This window comes from Stenella coeruleoalba (assembly GCF_951394435.1).
Source record: "Stenella coeruleoalba genome assembly, chromosome: 10".
NCBI classification, from domain to species: Eukaryota; Metazoa; Chordata; class Mammalia; order Artiodactyla; family Delphinidae; genus Stenella; species Stenella coeruleoalba.
The window spans coordinates 97,744,460-97,769,230 of NC_137156.1; the positions used below are offsets into that span (position 1 = coordinate 97,744,460).

Genomic DNA, 24,771 nt, shown 5'->3' on the forward strand with positions numbered 1-24,771 from the left:
AGAGACGTTAAGTAACTTGCCCAAGGTCACGCAAATGTGTAACTCTTCAGAGACTGAGGGAGGGAGGACGGGAGTGGGAAGGAGGAGAAGCAGATTGAGCGAGCGGCTCAAGAAGAGGAATCGACCCCAACGCCCACCAGGTATCTGGAACCCTTCAGCTTCGGGGACAGCTCGCGGGGATGTGGGGGGGCACTGGCTTTGGCCCCGGGGAAACGCGCTGGGAGGACTCTCCCACCTTGTGGGTTGGAATTCGAATCTGTGTAAGGTTCTTGGCCTGCTCGAGGCTGCTCCAGTGGGGTGGGGGCCACCCGCAGGGCCGGGCGGGGCTGTGTTGCCATCTGGAGCCGCTGCGCCGCCGGCCACAGTGAAGGCGCGAGCAGCAAGAGTGCGCGCAGGGCTGGAGGGAGTGCAGCCTCCGCCGCCAGCGCCGCGGCGGCACATGGGCCGACCCCGCCGCCGCCCCTAGCAGCTCCGGCGGCCCCCGTCTCGCAGCCTGCCGCAGCTCCGGCTAGCCGACCAGCCATGTCGCTCAGCGGAGCCTCTGAGCGCAGCGTCCCGGCCACCAAGATTGAAATTACCGTGTCCTGCCGGTGAGCGGGCCACGCTGGGGAGGGCTTAGGCATTGCCCCAGCACCACCCAGCTCCGGGGCTCAACGCGGAGAGGGGCTAGACCGCTGGGGAAGCAGCATTCAGGAAGGAAAATCGCGGCTGCAGACTCAGGGGAGTCGCTAGCGGACTCGGGAAGGGGGTTTCCTGGAACAGCTCCAACTACAAAGGAGGGCTCAGCCTGCGGCTTCAAGGGACGGGTCTCGGGGGTCCAGTAGGATCTGCGCCGCAGGAGGGCAAAGTTCTGGGGGCTAGCCCTCTTTCCTGGACCCTTGGAGGCAGTCCAGTCCGCAGAGAAACGGTTCTTGGGCGCAGATTTCCGGTGTTGTCCAGGGTGCTGATAACGCGCCCCCCCCCCCCCACACACACACCCAAGCCGGAGGTAGTAACGGGGGAGGGGAGTGTGATGTGAGCCCCGTGCCTCCCCAGGTGCCCATCTTTGGGCAGGTTCGAGGCGATGGGCTCCAGAATGATCCACCCCGTGTCCGTCTGTCTGTCCCTTTCTCTAGGAACCTGCTGGACCTCGACACCTTCTCCAAGTCCGACCCCAGTAGGCGGCACCAGGGCCAGGAGGGAGGGAACCTGGGGTCCGGGAAAGACTGAGGGGCGGGGAGGGGGTGCGGGCCGACCTGAAGTCCTTCCCTCCCCGCTCCCGCTCCCGCCTGCAGTGGTGGTGCTCTACACGCAGAGCCGGGCCAGCCAAGAGTGGCGGGAGGTAAGTCCTAGAACCCTTGGCCAGTCCGGAGCCGCCCCTGGGAACCACCTGCCCCCTTACAGGCCTCGCGCTGACTCTCCGCTCTCCATTCAGTTCGGACGGACCGAGGTGATCGACAACACGCTGAACCCAGACTTCGTGCGCAAATTCGTCCTCGACTACTTCTTCGAGGAAAAGCAAAACCTGCGCTTCGATGTGTGAGCCCCGCCCCGGATCTGGCTTGGACCACCCCCCGACCTCGATCAGCCCGAAATTCCGGCTGGCTCCGCCCCCACGCGGGCCCCACCCCCCACCTCCCGGCCTGGCTCCACCCCCAAGCCCGGTTCTGTGGCACTCTGAAGGGCTCGGCTCAGCCTTAGCTCCGCCCACAAGTCTAGGTTGGCCCTGCCCTTAGGTCAGATCCAACCCTCCGCTCCTTCCCAAGCCCTACCTCTGACGTGATCCTGCCCCCAGCAGACCCCGAACTTGGCCTCGCCCCGGGTCTGACTCACAATGACGCCGACTCCTGCCAAAAGGAAGTCCAGGTTGAATTCGGGTGCAAGGCTGCCCCTCCTTCCACCCACAATTTTAACCTGGACTCGAAATCCGACTCCTTTCCCAGGCTCTCCCACCAGCCCCGCCCCATGTTGGTCCCACTCTCTTCCCAGGTACAACGTCGACTCCAGAACCAACATCTCCAAACCGGTGAGCGACCGTTCACTCACGGGCTGGCTGGGCACACAGGCGGCGCTCAGTGTGTGTTAAACGACCCTCCTTAGAACCCTCCTCCCCCTCAAACCCGACTCGACCTTCTTCGGCCCCGAACCTGCCCTCCCTGCCCTCCTCTCCTGCTCCTGCCTCGGTTTCCCGCCTGTGCCTCTTACTCACTGCTACTCTTCCTTCTCGACTGTTGCTGGGACCCTCAGAAGGTGAGGCTGAACGGGGCTGGGCGGGGGCGACATGTGTGGTGTGTGAAAGGCGAGGGGTGGGATGGTATCTTGGCTTAAAGTGATGGCAGGACCAAGAAGGGCAGCTTTCCTGGGGACCCCGCGCCTCCTTTAAAGCCCCGGCCGCGTGGTACCGCTGCCTACAGTCGCCGTGGTCAGTGCAGCAGCGTCACCAGGGCTGGGCTGGGACTCTGCGCCGCCAGCCGGTCCTCGCCCCGCTGACTCTGTATCCCGGCGCAGGATTTCCTGGGACAAGCGTTCCTGGCCCTGGGAGAGGTGATCGGAGGCCAGGGCAGCCGAGTAGAGCGACCCCTCACGTGAGCTGAACCTGAAGGGGAGCGGGGGGAAGGGCGGGCCTCCAAATGCTCCTCCTAAAGACACAGCTGACCCTGTACTGATGGAGGCTGGGATTCCCCTGGTCAGGGGCCTTCAGTGGCTTCCATCACCCTCCTGGGAAAATCCAACCTCCAGGGCTTTGCTCAAGTCAGTCTCAGGCCTGACGGATCTTGTCTCTCTCTTTCCTCACCCTTTTCATTCTTTTTCTAAGTCTGATTCAACCTTTAAGGTTCACTTCCAAGCCTTTCTCCTCCAGGAAGCTTTCCTCACTAAATCAGGTTCTCTGGAATTTACATTACATTCACTCACTAAATATTTATTAGCTTGTTTTGTATGCTATACCCTGTGCTAGGCACCAGGGATGTATCCATTCCACAGACACTACTGGGCATATACTCACTCTATGTCAGCCACTGTTCAAGGGGCTTGGGTTGCAGTGGTGAACAAAACAAAGGTTCCTGCCCTCAGGGAGCTTATATAACAGAAGGGGGAGAAAAACAGTACAAAACTGACATAATAAATAAGTAAATTACATAATATATTAGAAGACATTAAATATTGAGGAATAAAGACAAAGTAGAGCAGAATTAGGGGGACTGAAAATGCTGGGTGGGTAGGTGTTGCAGTGTTCAACAGAATGCTTGAGTAGGCCTCCTAGAGAGGTAACTTCAGAGCAGTGACCTGAAGGAAGTAAGGGAGTGCGCTGTGCAGATATCTGGAGGAGGAATGTTCCAGGCAGAGGAAACTGCCAGTGCAGAAGTCTGATGTGTTCAAAGAGCAGCAAGGAGGCCAGTGTGGGTGGAAGTGCGTGAGCAGGGGGAAGAAAGGAGAAGGTGAGTTTGGAGCATTGACAGTTAGAGCCTTGTAGCCACTGTAAGGACTTTAGTTTTTACTCTGAGTTGGAAGTCACTGGAGGGTTCTGAGCAGAGGATTGATATGATCTGACTTGCTTTCAAAGGATGCTGCCGGGTTGAGACTAAACCTTGGGTGGACAAAGGTAGAAGTAATCCACGGTGCTAGCAGTGAAGGAGGGGAGAATTGGTCAGATTCTGGATGTATCTTGAAGGTGGAACCAACAGGTTCCTGACAGATCACATATGGATGTGAGAGGATAAGAGGAGACGAGGATGATACCAAGGTCTTTGGCCTGAACAAATGGAAAGATGGAGTTGCCATAAACGATGATATTTTTTTTTTAAAAAAGTGAGAGAGGAGTAAGCTGTGGGAGGAAGTCAACCAGGAGTTCAGTCTGACCTGTTGAAATTCATAATTTTTATTAGACATCTGAGTGGACATGTCAAATAGGCAATAAGAAACGTGAATCTTAGGTGCTCTTTAAGGACATGAGATTAGATGAGATCACTAAGGGAGCGAGGAGAGAGGGAAGATCAAGGACTCCACGAATTGGAGCTAGAAAGGGAGGCTGAGAAGGATCATTAGTGAAATGGGAGGGTAACCGAAAGCAGGTGGTGCTGTCCCGGCAGCAAAGTGAAGGATGTTTATCAAGGACAAGAGAGTGGCCAACTATGTCAAATGCTGCTGCAGGTCAAGTAAGGTGAGGATCGGGAACTGGCCGTTGGGTTTAGCCAGATGGAGGTCGCCGGTGACACTGACAAGCAGAGTTTTGAAGGAGAGATGGGAGTGACAGCCTGGTTGGGGAGGTTTAGAAGAGAATGGAAGAGAGGAATGGGAATTAGGAATCTTTCAAGGGGTTTTGCTGCAAAGAAGAGAAGAGAAAAGGAGGGGTGGCTGGAGAGGGAAGTGCGAGCAAGAATAGGTTTGTAATATTTTAACATGAGAAAAATTATACCACATTTGTATGCTAATGGGAATGATCCAGTAGAAACTGAAAATTTGACATAATAAAAAGAGGGGAGGGACTTCCCTGGCGGTCCAGTGGTTAAGACTCCACGCTTCCAATGTAGCGGGTGTGGGTTCAATCCCTGGTTGAGGAAGTAAGATCCCACATAACGTGTGGCGTGGCCAAAAGAGAAAAAAAAAAGGGGGGGAGAGTTGCTAGAGTGACGTCCCTGTGCAGGCAAGAGGGAGGGTGTGGAAAGTAGCACACAGTGGAGGGGTAAATAGGCACATGGATAGTCATTTATAGCAACGGTAGGAAGGCCTCGTGTTGGAGAAGATACTGGAGGCAGGGTAGGTGCGTGGTGGGTCTGTGGACATTCTCCTCTGGTTGCTTCAGTTTTGTCAGTGAGGTAGGAAACAAGGTCATTGGCTGAGGGTGAGGATGGAGGAGGAGGCTTGCGGGTTGAGGAGGGAGGAGGAAGAGCGAAACTGCCATCTCGCGGAACTGGAAACGTGAAGTGACTCGGGGTGTATGGTATGATTAAGGACCCTCTTGAGGTTTGTGGTCACACATTTAAAATGAAAGCAATTAGCATGAATGTGTGTTTTCCTCTGGCCATATTCAGTTGCACAGGTGTAATACAGGTTAGGCAGAGAATTGGATTTAACTAGGGCTGTGGTTCTGCCAGATAAGTATATAGAAGTGAGAGAGGGTAAGGGAAAAGAAGTAGGATGCAAGGGAGTGATTATTATAGTCGAGAATGACTGGAATTCACACTGGGTGATGAGATGAGGGAGAACATTAAGGAAGCAAAGGACAGTGAGAAGGCAGTAGGATCAGCGACTCGGTTCTGAACGTGCAGGTGAAGAGTCCCTGTACTCATTACACTCTGTCTTTTTAAAGCACAGAGAGTCAGAGATCAAAGGAGCCAAAGAAATGGTTCAAATTCTCATTTTAAAGATGGGGAAAACCACATAGCAAGCTGGAGTCAAAACTTGAACTGAGAATACTCCTAACCTAGCTTCCTCTCTACCACACTTTTGGATCCCATGGGGGTTAGGGTTTGCAGGCCCATATCAACAGGGTCCCTGACTGCTTGGAGACCCAAGGCAAGTTGGGGATGGGTATCCTGGTATGCACCCTTCGGGCACATGGAAGTGTCCCTTCTTGGGTCAGAAGAAGATAAGGCTGCCCTGGACTTTTTGATCTCACTCTTCACAGTCTTCAGAAAGCACAGCATCTTTGACCTAACAAACCAGCCCTTTTGCCCCAGATCTGGATAGAAATTCCTCTCCCTCGTTAGGATTGCTACATCATGCTCTACTTGCCTATTGGCTTTGACATCCCACCTTCCCCTGGAAGCTCCCTGAAGGCAGGGTCTAGCAGAGCTGGAAAGTGCCAACTGGCCAATTCATACCCAGAACAGTGTCTGGTGTATCGTAGATGAAGAGTCTGCTTTGAGAAAGAGAACCACTTTCATATCTACCAAGTTTACCAACTGCTTTTCCTTCCAGGCATTCATTCTGATCTCTTCACAACCCTGAGAGGTGGGCAAGATTCCCATTACATAAAGAGAAAACCAGGGCCCAAAGAAAGGGAAAATAACTTGCCCAGAACTCTAAATCCTATGTCTTTCCTGTGCTACCATTATGATATGTCCACGTAGGCTAGGTTAACCCCTTCCTTCCAGACTAGAAACCTTCCCTAGTCAAAGTCAGGTCTTTCCCCACCAGAAGCCACCTAGGACAGAGGTGGACATACTCGGGACTGTCAGTCAATGACAGATTGTATCCCCTGACCTACCCAATCCCAGATTGGCCACCCCAATTCTTGTTTCCTACTCTCCCCTCTCCCCTCACAAAGAGGCTTTTTCTGCTTCCAGGGGTGTACCAGGCAAGAAGTGTGGGACCATATTGCTGACCGCAGAGGAGCTTAGCAATTGTCGGGTCAGTAAGGGCCACATACTAGACCCAGGAGGCTCTCTTCTCTCCCCAAACTCCCTGTAGTGGGCTGTCTGAGTTTGTGAGCAATTTGAGTGTCAATAGCCCAATTTCATCCATAGGATATTGCCACCATGCAGCTGTGTGCAAACAAGCTGGACAAGAAGGACTTCTTTGGGAAATCAGACCCCTTCCTTGTGTTCTATAGGAGCAATGAGGATGGCACGTGAGTCACTGCCCCCACTGTGACCATGGGCCCATTAGGGCTCTTAGGCTGGGACATCTTAGACTCCACCGGGACCTGAGCCCAGAATCCACTCGAGGCAGTGCCTGATATGTGCTTGAATCTCCAAGAGTATCAGGCCCTATCTCTGGGCTCAGTCCTACCCCAAAGGCAGGTTCCAATCCTCCTGTCCTCTCCAGGTTCACCATCTGCCACAAGACGGAGGTTGTGAAAAACACGCTGAATCCTGTGTGGCAGCCCTTCAGCATCCCTGTGCGGGTATTGTGCAATGGAGACTATGACAGGTCTGCTTCAGCATAAGCTAAGGAGTAAGGGGACAAGGGCATGAGAGTGGGGTTCCTGGGCCCAAGAATGAAGGTAGAAGGGTCATAATAGTGTTGGAGGATCCTACTCAGTGAGACAGAGTTTTGGACATGGAGATGGGTGCATGGGGAAGCAGACGGATAGCCACATGGATGAATAGGTGGATGGATGGATGGATGGATGGATGGATGAATGAAAGGGCAAATGAACAAATGAGTAAGCAGATACATGGATGGGTGGTCAGATGAATAGATAAACTGGTGAATGACTAGATGGGTATGTGGATGGGTGTATAAGAGGACTGGTGGGTGGGTAGAGGGGGAGATGGATGAATGGATAGCAGATGAATGGATGAGTGGACTGATGGGTGGATTAGTGGATGGACAGATGATGGGTGGATTAATGGGTGGATGACTAAATGTGTGAGAGGATGAATGGGTATATGAGAGATTGGTGAGTTGGTTGGAGAGGCAGAGGGATGACTGAAAAAGCAGGAGCATAAACAGGTGGAACGACAGGTAGATTGATGGATAGACACATGAATGGATAGCAGAGGGAATGGATGGATTAGTGGATGAATTAGTTGGTGGATGAGTATAAAGTAGATGGATAGGCTGACCATATGATCTAACAAATGGGCAGTATGAAGATAGGTGAGTGGGTAGAAGGATGGATGGGCATATAAGTGGATGGTTATGTAGAAGAATGGATGATCAGATGGACAAATGTCAGATGGCTGGATGTTTGGTTGGATAGATGAATCCTTCTTGATAGAGGAAATGCTTTCAGTTTTTCACCATTGAGAATGATGTTTGCCATGGTTTTGTCATATATGGCCTTTATTATGTTGAGGTAGGTTCCCTCTATGCCCACTTTCTGGAGAGTTTTTATCATAAATGGGTGTTGGATTTTGTCAAAAGCTTTTCTGCATCTGTTGAGATGACCATATGGTTTTTCTTCTTCAGTTTGTTAATATGGTGTATCACATTTATTGATCTGCGTATATTGAAGAATCCTTGCATCCCTGGGATAAATCCCACTTGATCATGGTGTATGATCCTTTTAATGTGTTGTTGGATTCTGTTTGCTAGTATTTTGTTGACGATTTTTGCATCTATATTCATCAGTGATATTGGCCTGTAGTTTTCTTTTCTTGTAGTATCTTTGTCTGGTTTTGGTATCAGGGTGATGGTGGCCTCATAGAATGAGTTTGGGAATGTTCCTTCCTCTGCAAATTTTTGGAAGAGTTTGAGAAGGATCGGTGTTAGCTGTTCTCTAAATGTTTGATAGAATTCACCTGTGAAGCCATCTGGTCCTGGACTTTTGTTTGTTGGAAGATTTTTAGTCACAGTTTTAATTTCCTTATTTGTGATTGGTCTGTTCATATTTTCTGTTTCTTACTGGTTCAGTCTTGGAAGGTTATACCTTTCTAAGAATTTGTCCATTTCTTCCGGGTTATCCATTTTATTGGCATATAGTTGCTTGTAGTAGTCTCCTAGGATGCTTTGTATTTCTGCAGGGTCCATTGTAACTTCTCCTTTTTCATTTCTAATTTTATTGATTTGAGTCCTCTCCCTCTTTTTCTTGATGAGTCTGGCTAAAGGTTTATCAATTTTGTTTATCTTCTCAATGAACCAGCTTTTAGTTTTATTGATCTTTGCTATTGTTTCTATTTCATTTATTTCTGCTCTGATCTTTATGATTTCTTTCCTTCTACTAACTTTGGGTTTTGTTTGTTCTTCTTCCTCTAGTTCCTTTAGGTGTAAGGTCAGATTGTTAATTTGAGATTTTTCTTGTTTCTTGAGGTAGGACTGTATGGCTATAAACTTCCCTCTGAGAACTGCTTTGCTGCATCCCATAGGTTTTGGGTTGTCGTGTTTTCATTGTCATTTGTCTCTAGGTATTTTTTGATTTCCTCTTTGATTTCTTCAGTGATCTCTTGGTTATTTAGTAGCATATTGTTTAGCCTCCATGTGTTTGTGTTTTTTGTTTTTTTCCCTGTAATTGATTTCTAATCTCATAGCACTGTGGTTGGAAAAGATGCTTGATGTGATTTCAATTTTCTTAAATTCACCGAGGCTTGATTTGTGACCCAAGATGTGGTCTATCCTGGAGGATGTTTTGTGTGCACTTGAGAAGAACGTGTAATCTGCTGTTTTCGGATGGAATGTCCTGTAAATATCAATTAAATCTGTCTGGTCTATTGTGTCATTTAAAGCTTGTGTTTTCTTATTAATTTTCTGTTTGGATGATCTGTCCATTGGTGTAAGTGAGGTGTTAAATTCCCCCACTATTATTGTGTTACTGTCGATTTCCTCTTTTATAGCTGTTAGCATTTGCCTTATGTATGGAGGTGTTCCTGTGTTGGGTGCATATATATTTAGAATAGTTATATCTTCTTCTTGGATTGATCCCTTGATCATTATGTAGTGTCCTTCCTTGTCTCTTGTAACATTCTTTATTTTAAAGTCTATTTTATCTGATATGAGTATTGCTACTCCGGCTTTCTTTTGATTTCCATTGCATGGAACATCTTTTTCCATCCCCTCACTTTTAGTCTGTATGCGTCCCTAGGTCTGAAGTGCGTCTTCTGTAGACAGCATATATACGGGTCTTGTTTTCGTATCCATTCAGCCAGTCTGTGTCTTCTGGTTGGAGCATTTAATCCATTCTCGTTTAAGGTAATTGTAGATATGTATGTTCCTATTACCATTTTCTTAATTGTTTTTGGTTTGTTTTTGTAGGTCCTTTTCTTCTCTTGTGTTTCCCACTTAGAGAAGTTCCTTTAGCATTTGTTGTAGAGCTGGATTGGTGGTGCTGAATTATCTTAGCTTTTGCTTGCCTGTAAAGCTTTTGATTTCTCCATCAAATCTGAATGACATCCTTGCCAGGTAGAGTAATCTTGGTTGTAGGTTCTTCCCTTTCATCACTTTAAATATATCATGCCACTCACTTCTGGCTTGTAGAGTTTCTGCTGAGAAATCAGCTGTTAACCTTATGGGAGTTCTCTTGTATGTTATTTGTCATTTTTCCCTTGTTGCTTTCAGTAAGTTTTCTTCTTCTTTAATTTTTGTCAATTTGATTACTATGTGTCTCAGCGTGTTTCTCCTTGGGTTTATCCTGCCTGGGACTCTCTGTGCTTCCTGGACTTGGGTGGCTGTTTCCTTTCCCATGTTAGGGAAGTTTTCGACTATAATCTCTTCAGATATTTTCTCTGGTCCTTTCTCTTTCTCTTCTCCTTCTGGGACCCCTATCATGCGAATGTTGTTGTGTTTAATGTTGTCCCAGAGGTCTCTTAGGCTGTCTTCATTTCTTTTCATTCTTTTTTCTTTATTCTGTTCCGCAGCAGTGAATTCCACCATTCTGTCTTCCAGGTCACTTAGGCGTTCTTCTGCCTCAGTTATTCTGCTATTGATTCCTTCTAGTGTAGTTTTCATTTTAGTTATTGTATTGTTCATTTCTGTTTGTTTGTTCTTTAATTCTTCTAAATTCTTCTTAAACATTTCTTGCATATTCTTGATCTTTGCCTCCATTCTTTTTCCAAGGTCCTCGATCATCTTCACTATCATTATTCTGAATTCTTTTTCTGGAAGGTTGCCTATCTCCGCTTCATTTAGTTGTTTTTCTGGGGTTTTATGTTGTTCCTTCATCTGGGACATAGTCCTCTGCCTTTTCATCTTGTCTGTCTTTCTGTGATTGTGGTTTTCGTTCTGCAGGCTGCAGGATTGTAGTCCTTCTTGTTTCTGCTGTCTGCCCTCTGGTGGATGAGGCTATCTCAATAGTTCTTACTTTATAGAATGATTGTTAAATTAAATTAGTCTGTGAAAGTGCTGAGAACAATACCTGGAATATAGTAAGACTCAATAAGTTGTAGGGAATTCCCTGGCGGTCCAGTGGTTAGGAATCTGCCCTTTCACTGCGGGGGGCCTGGGTTCAATCCCTGGTTGGGGAAATAAGATCCCGCAAGCTATGTGGTGCAGCCAAAAAAAAAAAAAAAAGTCAAGAGTAAAGTATAGTAACAGCAGTATAAATATCAGTAGTAGTAGTAATACTGGTAGTGGCAGTAGATAGTTGGGTATGTGCATGGACTAATGAATGGATAGGAGGGATAGGAGGAAGTTTGATAGAAGGACAGATGGGTGGATTGGAAGATGTTTTATGTATAGTTAAGTGGGTGGGGGTGTCTCAGATTTATCATACACACCCAGCCTACGTTTATCTCCTGCATTTCAGAACAGTGAAGATTGATGTGTACGACTGGGACCGGGATGGAAGGTAGCACTGCTCCACATAGTACTGCCCTCTCCTATAATTAACACAAACAGTTCCCTGAAATATGTAGTACATTCACTAGGAACCCCAAAGTAGCCTTGGGAGCCAGAAAGGTTGATGACAGGTGCCAAGACCTTGGGTACAACTGATGCCCTCAGTTGTCTCTCTGGTACACTGTCGCTTCCCTTCTCTTCCCCTTAGCTTGGTCCCTCTTCTAGCCCAAGCCCCAGTGCCCTGCAGCCCAAGTAGAGGCACAGATAGTGGAAATAAAAGACTGGTTTCAGGCTTCCCTGGTGGTGCAGTGGTTAAGAATCCGCCTGCCAATGCAGGGGACACGGGTTCAAGCCCTGATCCGCGAAGATCCCACATGCCGTGGAGCAACTAAGCCCGTGCGCCACAACTATTGAGCCTGCGCTCTAGAGCCCACGAGCCACAACTACTGAGCCCGCCCACCACAACTACTGAAGCCCACACGCCTAGAGCTTGAGCTCCACAAGAAGAGATGCCACCGCGATGAGAAGCCTGCACACCACAACAAAGAGTAGCCCCGCTCGCTGCAGCTAGAGAAAGCCACGAGCAGCAACAAACACCCAATGCAGCCAAAAAATAAATCAATTTAAAAATAATAATAAATTAAAAAAAATAAAACTAATGAGATTACCTCCCAGTACTCTAATGGTTTATTTAAATAATAAAAAAAAAAGACTGGTTTCAGAGATGTCTCCAAACCACCAGCAGTTGTTGCTTACCCACCTCTGGTCTCATTGCAGTCACGACTTCATCGGTGAGTTTACCACTAGCTACAGAGAGCTGAGCAAGGCCCAGAACCAGTTCACAGTGTATGAGGTGAGAGCTCCAGCCCTGCCCAGGTTGCCCAGGCCCTCCATCCTAGTGTGCTCAGTCTGTGGTTCCCGTCCTGTTTCCCTCCATCACTGTTATCTTCTTCACTTAGGTACTTAACCCTCGGAAGAAATGTAAGAAGAAGAAATATGTCAACTCGGGAACTGTGAGTACTCCCTAGAGCCCTGTCCCTCCCTGGATCCTTCTGTCTCTATCCCCACTGACATAGCATGACATGGCAAATGTTGAGGGTATGGGAAAGCTGTTGGCACAGATTACTTGGATATAGTAATGTTGGATACAAGGTGGCACCATTTAAGTTTTTGTTGTGTTTTGTTTTTAATTTTTTTTTCTCTCACCTAAGGAAATTGTTTTGAAATTTACTCTTTTGCAGATTTTTGGGGAAAACCTAAGTTATATTTCCCAATTTAATATATTTTTGGAAATCCAAATGTTTCTGACAGCTTCCCCTTTTTGCCCTTTCAGAAATTGGACAGGGTGGGATGGGGGTGAAATCAAGTGCCTCTTTCCCTTTTTCTACCCTGACTACACTTTCCAAAGTAGCAGGGCTGCCTCTTCTGTCCCGCAGGTGACGCTGCTTTCCTTTTCTGTGGACTCTGAATTCACTTTTGTCGATTACATCAAGGGAGGGTGAGTCACAGGCCAAGCTTTTGGCTGAAAGCCCAGCAATGAGTTACTCCCAGTTCTGAGCCTCAGTTTTACTATTCATTAATGGTCAGGGTCCAAAGAGATCATGAGGATAAACTTTAAAACACTTGGCAGACTACAAAGTGCTTTATAAAGTGCAGAGTGCCGCCCATCTTAGTTCTCTCCATGGGGCTGCCTTTCAACCCAATCTTCCAGCCCGCCCTGGGAAGATGACAGACCAGTGGTTTTCAAAGGTGTCCCCAGTAACCTTACTGGGGCCCAGGCAGAAGATATGTCCAGGCAAGAGGGAGAAGCCAAGAAAGAGGGAAACGATAAGCAGGCTGTAGGGGACATCTTGGTTGGTTTAGGGGACACAGGCTGACCTCAGAAAGGTACTTGTCTTCTCTAAACCTCACTTTTCTCCAGTGTAAAATGGAGCTGTTAAGTACTACTTCAGGACGATAGTAACGGTTAAATTAAATTCCATCGCGCACATTATGTCATGCAGCAGGCATTTAATTCTGCCACCCAAAGTGTGTTCAGTGGGCCAGCAGCATCTGCCTCACTTGGGAGTTTGTTAGAAAAGCAGAATCTCAGGCTCCACCCAGACCATCCAGTTCAGAATTTGCATTTTAACACGATTCCCAGGTGGCTCATATGCATACTAGTGTTTGAGAAATCCCGGTATAGTAAGTTATTAGTCCCTCACTTCTCAATCCATCTATTTCCCCAATAGGACGCAGCTGAACTTCACAGTAGCCATTGACTTCACAGCTTCCAATGGTGAGGCATGGATGGGGGAATGGGGTACGGAGGAATTCTAAAGAAGTCACTAGGGATTGGCCTGGATTCCAACCTGGGAATAAGAGTTAAGCTACCCAGAAAGCCCAGGCTTGAGGCAAGGCCCAGTCAGGCTCATACTGGGGCAGGAGTGTCGTGAGGAGATTACTGGATGTAATGGTAGGAGAGGGTACAGAAAAATAAGTGGGTAAATGGATCAAAGAAAGTTGAAAGGATAGACAGGTCTACATAGCTTGAGAAGCAGATGAGTAAATGAATGGATGGGAGGGAATACGAGTGTAATGAGAGATGAATAGGTAAATGGGTGGATGACTGGGTGGGTAGATAGATTTATAAACAGAGGGGGCAAATGGGTAATGAGTGAGTACAGTGGGTTAGACAGGTAGATGCATGAACTGGTATGTGGGTGGACAAATGCTCAGATGTTTAAATTGGGGAAATGGATGAGTGGACAGGTGAATGGATCCATTTGAGGATAGACAGGCAGGTGAATGAATGGGATGGATAGGGATGGATAGAGATGGATAGATGGATGAAAGAATATGGCTATATGGATGGATGGGAAAGAAAGAGAAATAGCAGGTGAACAAGTGAATGGATGGATAGATGGATGGATGGTTAGGTGGGTGGGTAGTTGGATAAGAGAATGGAGAAGCGGACAGATGGAGATGAATAGGTAGACTGAAAGATGGATTTATGGCCAGTGGATGGGTGAATGGATGTATGAGTATGTGGATGAACTGAGGGATACCTATAGGGGTTGGTGGATGGATAGATGGATAAATGAACATTTGGATGACTGGGTAAAATAATGAGGGAGTACATGGGTAAAGAGTGGATGCATGGATAGGTGGATGGATGCATACAATGATAGGCAGGTGAACTAATAGATCATCAAGATGACCATGAGGTGGGTCTCCTGTTTCCCTATAGGGAATCCCCTGCAGCCCACCTCCCTGCACTACATGAGTCCTTATCAGCTCAGCGCCTATGCCATGGCCCTCAAGGCAGTGGGAGAAATCATCCAGGACTATGACAGTGACAAGCTGTTCCCAGCTTACGGCTTTGGGGCCAAGCTGCCTCCCGAGGGACGGATCTCCCACCAGTTCCCCCTGGTATGGTATGGCCAGAGCCTAGACTCCATGCCCTGGCATCTGGCCCACCCAAGTTGACAAATTCTTCTGCTTATGTCTCTTCTAAGGGTCAAGGACCTGCCAAGTAGCAGGAGGAGCTAGGAGAAGGTGGCAGAGCAGGGAGGGGGCAGGGTTCGAGTTTGGAGGGGACTCTGAGAGACAGCGATGCAAGAAGGAAAGAGTGAGCTAGGATCAGCCCAGCAGGGCATCTTCCCTGACAGAACAACAATGATGAGGACCCCAACTGTGTGGGCATTGAGGGCGTGTTGGAGAGCTACTTCCAGAGCCTGCGCACAGTGCAGCTCTACGGGCCCACCTACTTCGCCCCTGTCATCAACCTGGTGGCCAGGTAAGGAAACTGGGTGGGGCTGGGGGAAACTAAGGGGACCCAGACAGTGAACTGACTTCCCAAGAATAGTTAGGACCACTCTTGGGTGAATTTGGGCTCTGGGGAGAAGGTGAAATTTTCAGTGTTGGCCAGGCTCTGTTATAAAGAGGTTACATAATGCCTTATTCTGAGGTAGAAAGGGTGTCAACAAACTACCCCAACCCCACTCCCTGGGAACAACAACCCAGGCCTCAAGTTTGGGGAAGAGAGAAGGGCCTACAGAACAGTGGGTAAGGCACAAGTTTGGGCATCAGACCTGGGAGTGATCCCAGGTCTACCACTCACTAACCATGTGACCTGAAGCAACTTAGCTTCTCTAAGCCTCCATTTCATCCCTGTAAATAGGTGTAATAATGGATAACCATAGTACCTTCTTTATAGGGTTATTGGAAATTTAAAATTATATAACAATATAAGAATGATTAGGACTTCCCTGGGGCCCAGTGGTTAAGAATCCGCCTGCCAATGCAGGGGACACGGGTTCAAGCCCTGGTCCGGGAAGATCCCACATGCCGCAGAGCAACTAAGCCCGTTCGCCACAACTACTGAGCCTGAGGTCTAGAGCCCGTGAGCCACAACTACTGTAGCCCGCGCGCCTAGAGCCTGTGCTCCACAACAAGAGAAGCCACCGCAACGAGAAGCCCGTGCACTGCAACGAAGAGTAGTCCCTGCTCGCCACAACTAGAGAAAGCCCATGCACAGCAACGAAGACCCAACGCAGCCAAAAATAAATATAAATAAAATTAATTTAAAAAAAAAGAAATTACAAACTCTTTAAAAAAAAAAAGAATGATTCGCACAGTGTGTGGCCCATAGTAAGTGCTCATGGTAGATTAAAATGAGCTTAAGTTGCAGATTAAACTATAGAAGAGTAACTTCTAAAAACAAAAGAGTAACTCCAAATTTTCAGAACAAAAACACAATGCAAAGAAAATCCAGCTCATGTAACAAATGATTTTCTTAAATGCAGATAAAATAAAATGACAACTAAAACCAAACATATGTCAGTGAACCTAAAGTTTTTCTGATTGAATAAAAAAATAATAAGTAAACTGTAGTATGCTAAATAGAAGAGACCCATCGAAAACAAAGTACCTCAGAAAACTTGAAAGTAAAAAGATGAAACAAAGAGAAGAAAAGTTGAAGGATTTCAGGGAGATTTATATGTCCAGAGACTTGCCTTTTCTCTAATAAAGATTAGTTATTTTTTAATTCGTAGTGAGATAATAGTTTCTTTAATTACAAAAGTAACATAACATTGCTGTAGAAAATTTCAAGGATGGAGAAATTAAATAAGAAATCACCCAGAATACGGCCCATGGGAATGTGGATGTATATATAGTTATTGACAGTCTTCCTTATGCAACCATAATGGCAGTCAAATTACATGTAATATTTCACTACTGAGTTTTTCACTTAATAATGGAACCTGAGCACATTTTTTTGTTGTTATTAAACAGACTTCTTAAATATTATCTTGGGCAAGTTCACTCATTCATTCAGTCAGTCAGTCAACATTCCATAAAGGAGAATGTAGCATGAATGTGGGCTATGGGACTAGACTAGCTAAGTTACACCCACTCTACCACTTACTAGCTGTGTCACTTTGGGCAAGACTGTTAACCTCTCTATGCCTGTTTCCTCAGCTGTACATGGGGATAATAGTATCATAGAGCTGTTGTGAGGACTAACTAAATTAATATTTGTCAAGCACTGAGAACAGTGCCTGCCACATTGTAAGTGCTATAGGTGTTAGCTATTACTGGTACTATTATTATCATTATTACTATTCTAAGGGCATCTGTGTGTGCTCAGTTCTCTGCTGGGGCACTAGAGACTCACAGATGAATCAGATCTAGGCTCAGCCCTTGAGATCTCCTGCCTCGGTGCCGGAGACAGAAATATAAACAAATCATTACCTTCTGTAGGCCGGAGCTTCCCAGACTTTTCCAGCAAGTTGCCTGTTGGCAAAGGCAAACAACAGCTTCCCCTAGGGGAAACTGGGGGCACAGCTGAAAGCAGCCAAGCTGAAAATGTCTTTGAAATCCCCATATTTTATCTTTAAAATGCATGCAAATTTACATTCTTCTGATATTGTGTCCATGTTTGCTATAATCTGGGGGGGGGGGAAGGTGTTTTAAGTGTACTTAGAGTCATCTAGCTTTATCCACCAAATCATATAGTATAATGAGTGCCTCCGGTATCCTGTGACCTTGGGTTCCCCTTGGTACACATGCTGGTACCCTCAGGGATGTGAGAACCCATTTGGAAGGGCAGACAGCCCGTCTTGGTGGGTGGCATCCTAGAAGGCAGAGGGAGAAGGAGAGTCTGAGAGACCCAAGGCAGTCTAGTCACAGAGGGGACTGACTGCTTGGCTGGGTGCAGAGGGCAAACTGGACTTTATCAGAGGAAGATGCACAGAGCAGGCCTGGCAGCAGGAACCACATGTGAAAAGCACAGAGGTATGAAGGGTGAGCTCGGTAAACAGTGAACAGTATACTCTGAGCAGAATGTGCAGTGTGTACGGAGGAGTATCCAGAGAGCAGGCTGGAAGGAAGACTGGAGGAATCAAGAGCTCAGGCTTTAGGTTCAGATGTTCAAGTGTGGGCTTGGACCCCAGCTGCACCACCCCTTGGGGATGCTACTTAATGTCTCTGAACTTCACTTTTCTCATTTTAAAAATTGGAATAAAAAATGTGCCTACCTCATAGAATGGTGGTGGGGATTAAATTAGATCACATATGTCAAGAGTGCGGCTGTGATTTTGATGATCACAGATGACTCTTTGTCGTTTCCCACCCCACAGCCAGGTGGGGCACAGACTGGCCTTCCCCAGCCAGTCACCCAGCTCCAGGTCTAAATGGCCTTGGGAATGCCAGGCATCGGCAGGGAGCCAAAGATGTACCTCCCGTGCCCAACGCCCTTCCATGCCCCCCAATGCCCTGGCTCACAAATCCCTTCATGAGGGGGCCATTGCCCACTGCTCCAGCCTCATCTCTCTTCTGTGGCCCCATGTGCACCCCCTAGAACACACTCTCTTGGTTTGTACGTGCTATTCCTTCTCTCTGGAACACTTTCCCTTTACCCTCCCCTCCTCCCCCCACCCCACCTCCACCTCCACCTGGCTAACTCCTACTCATTTTTCAGGTCTTGGGTTAGATGTCATGTCCTCAAAGCCCTAACCTCACTGCATCTTAGTGGTGAAAGCATCCATCACCCCGCAGGACAATGTCCAATTCTCTGCTGCATGCTCAGCACCAAACTTGGTGCCTGGCCTGACACATAGCAGGTGTGCAGTGATTATTTGCAAAATGAGTGAGTGACAGGAAACAGTACCAGCCCAAGCCTATGAGGAGGCTGCAGCCAGGATTCAGGAACGGATCATGGCCCACTCCCACCCTGGGCCCTGGGCAAAATGAACTGGAGCTATTTGAATTCTCCACTCTCACCACGCTTTCCTCCTTCTTTATATCAAGCTTAAATACCAGCACTGTCCAACAGAACTCTGCAATGATGGAAATGTTCTGTATCTGTGATGTCCTATATGGTAGCTGCCAGGCACATACAGATAGTGAGCGCTTGAAAAGTTGCTAGGGGGAACAAGGAACTGAATGTTGAATTTTATTTAACTTAATTAATATAAATTTCAATAGAGGCTACCTTACTGGAGAGTGCAACTCCATCCTTTCCAATCCACACAGGGCCCAACACTGGAAGTCAAGAGACCAGGTCTGCCACGGCCTTTGTGCTCTCTGAGGTCTCGTTTTTCTTATGTGTAAAATAAGGGGACTAGAGTTAATGACTTCTGAAGTCCTTTTCAGATCAAAAAATCTTGGATTCAAAGACTGATAGTGAGAGAAGGGAAAGGAGCTCTGGGAGCAGCTGTTAGACTGGCTGAGGACCCAGAAGCCTAGGCAATGGGATGTGGTCAGCAGAGGGGAGAAGGGAGAGAGGAGAAATGGGTGAGAGAGGGAAGAAAGGAGGCCTTCAGTCTTTGGTCTTGTTCTTGTATAAATACCAACATCTTTCCAGGGCCAACAAAGCCCTGTGTGGTTTGGGCCCCACCTCATTTCAGTCACATGGTCCACTCTGCTTCCTTCTCTTTCTGGGCTCCAGAAAGGGTAGGATTCCTCCAGTCCCATTTTGGGGCCTTTGTCCATGCTGTTCCTTCTACCTGGAATAATTCTCCCCCTTCACTTAGCCTCTTCTCCTTCCTCCTCTCCTTTATCCTCAAACACTGTTTCCTTAAAGAAGCTTTCACTGACTTGGGCCATGTCAAGATCCCTACAGGACACTGTCATAGCAGTGTCTCTTTCTATCCCAACTCTCATCACAAGTGCAATTCTATAGCTATTTCTGTGATTCTTAGATCAGCATCCCCTCTCAAGGGGACTGGGATGGATTTGTTTTTTCTCACTGTGTACCTCCAGTGCCTAAACACAGTACCTGCTATAGTGAGTGTTCTATAAATGTAACTGGAGGGATGGTAGGTGGGGCAGGCAGCCAGGTCTGGGGAAGGAGCATGAGCTTCAGAAGCCCCAGTCCTTGACCACTGCTTACGCGCTGGCTGTGGAAGTTTTAGGGACAGGACATTCCTTTGAACTCTGGACTTTCAGCTGAATTCTGATCTTGGCCTCTCACCCAGGGCTGCAGCCAAGATCTCTGATGGTTCTCAGTACTATGTTCTGCTCATCATCACTGATGGGGTCATCTCTGACATGACACAGACCAAGGAGGCCATTGTCAGTGTGAGTCTGAGGAGGAGGGCTTGGAAGGGAGGGGTCACTGTTAATAACCGTGAAGGGGTTGAGATTTTACCTTACACGCAAGCTAACAAGTTAACCTGCCAGTTTCATGGATGCTGGCAGCAGACACAAAAGCAAAGGACTTTGGGACTTCCCTGGTGGTCCAGTGGTTAAGACTCTGTGCTTCCACTGCAGGGGGTATGGGTTCGATCCCTGGTTGGGGAACTAAGATCCCACATGCCATGCAGCGTGGCCAAAAAAAGCAAAGGACTTTGCTATTCCCAGCAATAGCAGTAGCTCAACTATCAGCATTGGCTCTGATTCACTAAGTCCCGCTTCCCACAAGATAATGTGCAGAGGGCCAGATGACACCTGTACCCACAGTGGGTTGCATTATAGAACAGAAACCCTAAGTGTAGAGAACCCGAGTCTTTTATAATGGGCAGTAAGCATGCCTTCCCTTTGTTCCAGTGCGAGATATTATACTGGACAGTAAACAAACCTGCCCTTTGCTCTGTAGGAAGACACTGTATCTTTCAAGGCAGTTACATATGGAGACATCCTTGAAAAGATAATCTGACACAAAGGGAATCAGTGCCTCTGCTTGTAAGATGTGCAGAAACATCACACACACAGAATTGTCTCCCAACAGCCACTTCCCTTGTTATGCCTGCTCACCCCAACCATTTACCCTCTTTCCCTCACAGGCCTCCTCACTGCCCATGTCCATCATTATTGTCGGTGTGGGACCAGCCATGTTTGAGGGTAAGATGGGGGGTGTCCATGAGTGGGACCAATAACGGGAAAATAGGGGAGGATCTGGGCACCCAGGCCTGCCTCATAGAAAAGATAGGATGGATACCTGTGCTGGAATTTGGCCAAGTCACAGACCATCTCTGAACCTGTTTCCTCATCATAACCAAGGCTGTTCATACAAATACTTCCCTCCTGGGGTTCCTGGGATGAAGGAATGCGTGGGAGGGCATAATAAGAACTCCATTACAATGCCTAATATTTGTAGGACTTTGATACAACCGTTAGGCATTCTCATGATGACTCCAAAGGGGAGCTAAGAGGGAGGGGGCAGCATGGGTTGGTGTGGGAAAGGCCAATCAGCTGAGGGGTGTCTTTTCCGCAGCAATGGAAGAGTTGGATGGTGATGACGTGCGCGTGTCCTCTAGGGGACGCTATGCAGAGCGGGACATCGTTCAGGTAGACCTGACCCGGGAGAGGAAGTCATGGAGTCAAAAGGCACGGTGGGAAGGAGAGGCTAAGTTAGCAGCTGTTCTCCTTTACTGCCTTCTTAATCACCTGCCTTTCTTCCCTTCACTCTTTCAGCCTACCTACATTCATTCAACAAACTCTTTTTGAGAAACAGGCAGGTTGCTGCAGCCATCGTGGATTCATAGTGTAGGAGATCCCAAGGCTCCTGCCCTCTAGTGGAGGCAGCCAATAATAATCACACATCTCATTAGATTGTGATAGGTGCTCCAGAGGGACAGCAAATGCCACAATGAGAGCCTATAACAGGGACCTGATTAGGTAGGGTAGTCAGGGAAGGCTACTACGAGGGAATGACATATGAGCTGAAATCTAAAGGAGGTATAAGCATTACAGGTAGAGAAGCAGCATGTGAGAAGGCCCTTAGGCTCAAAAGAACTTGCCCAATCATGGAGAGGGCAAGAGGCCAGGGTGGCAGGATCACAGGGAGTGAGAGGAAGAGGAAGCCAAGGCCTTGCCAGTCATGGTGAAGCTCAGAGCTTTGTTCTAAAAGAACTGGAAAGCTCTTGAAGGATTTTACGTAGAGAAGTGGGGTGGTCAGACTTGCATTTTAAGACATGCAGAGATGCTGCAGGACGGTGGACTATAGCAGGGCAAGAGAGAAGGCAGGTAGACCCGTTAATGAGGAAGCCTTTGAAGTAGTACAGGGGATTTGGATGGGAATGGAAGCAGTAAGGATGGAAAGAAGAAGCATTTTCAAAAGATTATTTAAGAAAAATTTCCAAGAGTTGAAGATTTGATTAAATGGTGACAGGGAGCAGGGCTTCAAGGATGATTCTCAGTTTTCTATACTGAGCCACTGGGTGAGTGATAATCCCATTTACTGGTAAAGAGAAAGCTGGAGGAGGAGCAGATTTGGCAGAGAAGCCTAGAATTCCGTTGTAAACACATTGGGCTTGAGGTATCTAAGACCAATGAAAGGAGATGTGATATGGACAAGTAAATATGTGGCTCTGGGCCTTAAAAAAGAGGTCAGGGATGGATGTATAAATTGGGGAGTCATCAGGGAACAGGTTTTTTTTTTTTTAATTGAAGTATAGTTGATTTACAATATGTTTCAGGTATACAGCATAGTGATTCACTATTTTTAGTCTATACTCCATTAAACGTTATTACAAGATAAAAGCTATAATTCCCTGTGTTATACAATATATCCTTGTTGCTTATCTATAGTATACATAGTAGTTTGTATCTCTTAATCCAGGGAACAGTTTGTAAAGTCACAGAAGTGTATGAAATCACCCAGGAAGAGAACTGAGAGAAGGCACCAGATTTAGAGATTAGGTAGACCCAGAGGACTGGGGGTGGGGGTGGGGGGAAAGGCATCCAGAAAGGTAGGAGAATCTAGAAGAATGTAATGTGTCAAGAGGGGGAAGCGTTCAGGAAGATTATGGTCAAATGTAATAGAAAGCTAAAGAGGAGTCAGCAAGATGAGGCTGACAATCATTGCCCTCTGGACTAATTTGGGAAAATGGTGCTGTTGACATCGTTAGCGAGAGCAGTTTCAGTAGACTACATGAAGCCAAATTAGAGTGGGTTGAGGGTGAACAGAAGGTGAAAAAAAAAGTGGGTGGAGAGAAAGCAAATGTAGAAAGCTCCTCAAGATGGGGGAGAGAGATAGTGTGATATTTGGAAAGAGATGTTAGGGGGTCAAAGAGGAAGCCTCCCTACTGCTGCCTTCCCCACTCCCCTCTCTTCTGTCCACCACCCACATCTGATTGTCTGTGCCTGTCCCAGTTTGTCCCATTCCGAGACTATGTCGACCGGTCAGGGAACCAGGTGCTGAGCATGGCCCGACTAGCCAAGGACGTGCTGGCCGAGATCCCAGAGCAGCTACTGTCCTATATGCGCACCAGGGACATCCAGCCTCGCCCTCCACCCCCTGCCAACCCCAGGCCGACGCCAGCTCCAGAGCATCCCTGAATAGCCCACCTATCCAAAGCCTAGCAGCCTGCTCACCTGCCCACCCACTGCTTCTGCTGAAAGCCAGAGGCACCTGGAACCCTGGACCTCACTGGAAGGCCAGCTTGGAGGATCGGTACTGGCTGGTCGAGCCCTCTGCCCCCTCAACCATAGGAGGGCCTGGCACTCCCTGCCTTCATGCCAATAATAAAGCTGATCTCTACTGCAGTTCTGTCTCATGGGTCTTGGGGAGGGAGGGACCCAGGATCTGGGGCCACACCAAGAGAAGGAGGGGGCAAGGACAGTTTCAGCTAGGGTTCATCCCCATCCTAACACACATTCATCTAACACTTGAGACATTCTTCAAATACGTTAAGGAACAAGTGAATCTTTATGTGTGTACATTTTTTCTGAGGGGAGAGGCCCATAGCTTTTATCAGATTCTAAAAGGGGTTCTTGACCTCCAAAGGGGTCAGCTTTAAGATGATTCTGTATAACTCTGCTCTAATCCATCTAGTCCAAGTTTTTTGAGTGAGGATAATAAAAGAGTGGATATTTTCTTTGAGTATTCACTACACGTCAGACACTATGCTAGGTGATTTACAGGTATCATCTTATTCAATCCTCACAACAATCCTGTGAGGTAAGCACTATTTTATCTCCATTTTACACATGAAGAAACTAAGGCTCAGAGCGGTTAAGTCACTTATTGTAGAGAACCCAACTGTTTGACTCCGGATCCAAAGATCTTAATCAGCAAACCTCTTCCTGGTGTGTTAATTTTATAAGGATGTTTGGGGGAAGACACTGTATATGAAAACACATACTTTATAGTGGGTCAACTGCAAGGTTTGTATTAAGATAACATAGAAGTTTCCAGATGCTTTGGGCTTTGCCCCAGAACCCTGGCAGAATCTTTCACGCTCGCCGTTGGTGGCAAAACTGGACAGGCTCAGCAACAAGTATTGTTTAACAAGTGGACTCTTCCTGGCCCCCAAGTTCTCCGAAGCCCCCAAGAACTGACAACAGAGTTGTCGAGCTCAGCTTTACAAATAAGTAAAGGTAGGTGAGGAAGAATTTAACGACTTGCCCAAATTCACATAGCTACTAAGTGGCCCAGTCACATTAAAAGCAGCTCTGTTTTTTTGTTTATTTTTTTTTATTTTTCGGTACGCGGGCCTCTCACTGCTGTGGCCTCTCCCGTTGCGGAGCACAGGCTCCGGACGCGCAGGCTCAGCGGCCATGGTTCACGGGCCCAGCCGCTCCGCGGCATGTGGGACCTTCCCGGACCGGGGCACGAACGCGTGTTCCCTGCATCGGCAGGCGGACTCTCAACCAGTGTGCCACCAGGGAAGCCCGCAGCTCTGTTTTGACCCTATCTTCCAACCGGCAGCCCGTAGCCATGAAGCATTTCCCCGCCTACCTACAGGGTTCCAGCATCTGAATCTCATTTTACCTTACACAACCCCTTTCACGCCCCACCAGCCTTCCGCACCACCCCCAATCAGGCAGCTACTTTCAGATTCACACCTTTTTCTCCAGCCCTGCCCCTTTACCTTTTCCAAGCCCCACCGTTTACCTTCAGCCTCACATCGTTTTTCCCAGCTATATCCTTTCCCCCAGCCCATCTCCAAGTTCCAGGCCCACCCAAAGCCCCGCCCTTTCTTTTCTGAGGCCCACTTTTCTGTTTAGTCCCACGCTTCACCCCCCGTTCAGCCCCTATTCTCCTTACTGGGGGTCTGCTTTACAGATGGCCCCGCCCACTCTCCGCAAACCCCGCCCCGTAGACTGGTTTATTCTCTTCCAGCCCCGCCCCGCCCCTACCTATAACTTCGGGTCCCCCTTAGGCTCCTGTCCGCGTCCCTCTTGCTCTTGGCCCTGCCCCCAGTC

General features: G+C 47.7%; 1 protein-coding gene across 3 annotated transcripts; it reads left to right on the forward strand.

Moving 5' to 3' along the window:
- Positions 1–134: 134 nt before the first annotated feature.
- CPNE9 (copine family member 9) lies at positions 135–23,088 on the forward strand. 3 transcript variants are annotated; one of them, XM_079933855.1, is made up of 20 exons: positions 135–590; positions 1,116–1,156; positions 1,275–1,321; positions 1,415–1,518; positions 1,969–2,005; positions 2,488–2,564; positions 6,267–6,330; positions 6,447–6,550; positions 6,748–6,852; positions 11,105–11,146; positions 11,914–11,989; positions 12,096–12,149; positions 12,573–12,634; positions 13,368–13,414; positions 14,366–14,547; positions 14,787–14,914; positions 19,599–19,701; positions 20,406–20,463; positions 20,837–20,910; positions 22,717–23,088. In XM_079933855.1, exons 1-20 carry the CDS (start codon positions 523–525, stop codon positions 22,900–22,902), a joined length of 1,659 nt encoding a protein of 552 aa, XP_079789981.1. In that variant the 5' UTR covers positions 135–522; the 3' UTR covers positions 22,903–23,088. The 3 variants fall into 3 exon arrangements, with proteins under 3 accessions (XP_079789981.1, XP_079789982.1, XP_079789983.1); XM_079933856.1 differs by lacking the exons at positions 135–590; positions 1,116–1,156; positions 1,275–1,321; positions 1,415–1,518; positions 6,267–6,330 and having other exon boundaries at positions 1,899–2,005; XM_079933857.1 differs by lacking the exons at positions 135–590; positions 1,116–1,156; positions 1,275–1,321; ... (2 more) ...; positions 2,488–2,564; positions 6,267–6,330 and adding an exon at positions 3,367–3,416.
- The last annotated feature ends 1,683 nt before the right edge of the window (positions 23,089–24,771 follow it).

Excerpts from the sequence above, each read along its gene's own strand:
- CPNE9 (XM_079933855.1), top strand. The coding sequence starts at position 523 with ATGTCGCTCAGCGGAGCCTCTGAGCGCAGCGTCCCGGCCACCAAGATT. Across the intron at positions 1,322-1,414 it reads CCAGCCAAGAGTGGCGGGAG|TTCGGACGGACCGAGGTGAT; the intron begins GTAAGTCCTAGA and ends CTCTCCATTCAG. Across the intron at positions 11,990-12,095 it reads ACCAGTTCACAGTGTATGAG|GTACTTAACCCTCGGAAGAA; the intron begins GTGAGAGCTCCA and ends TTCTTCACTTAG.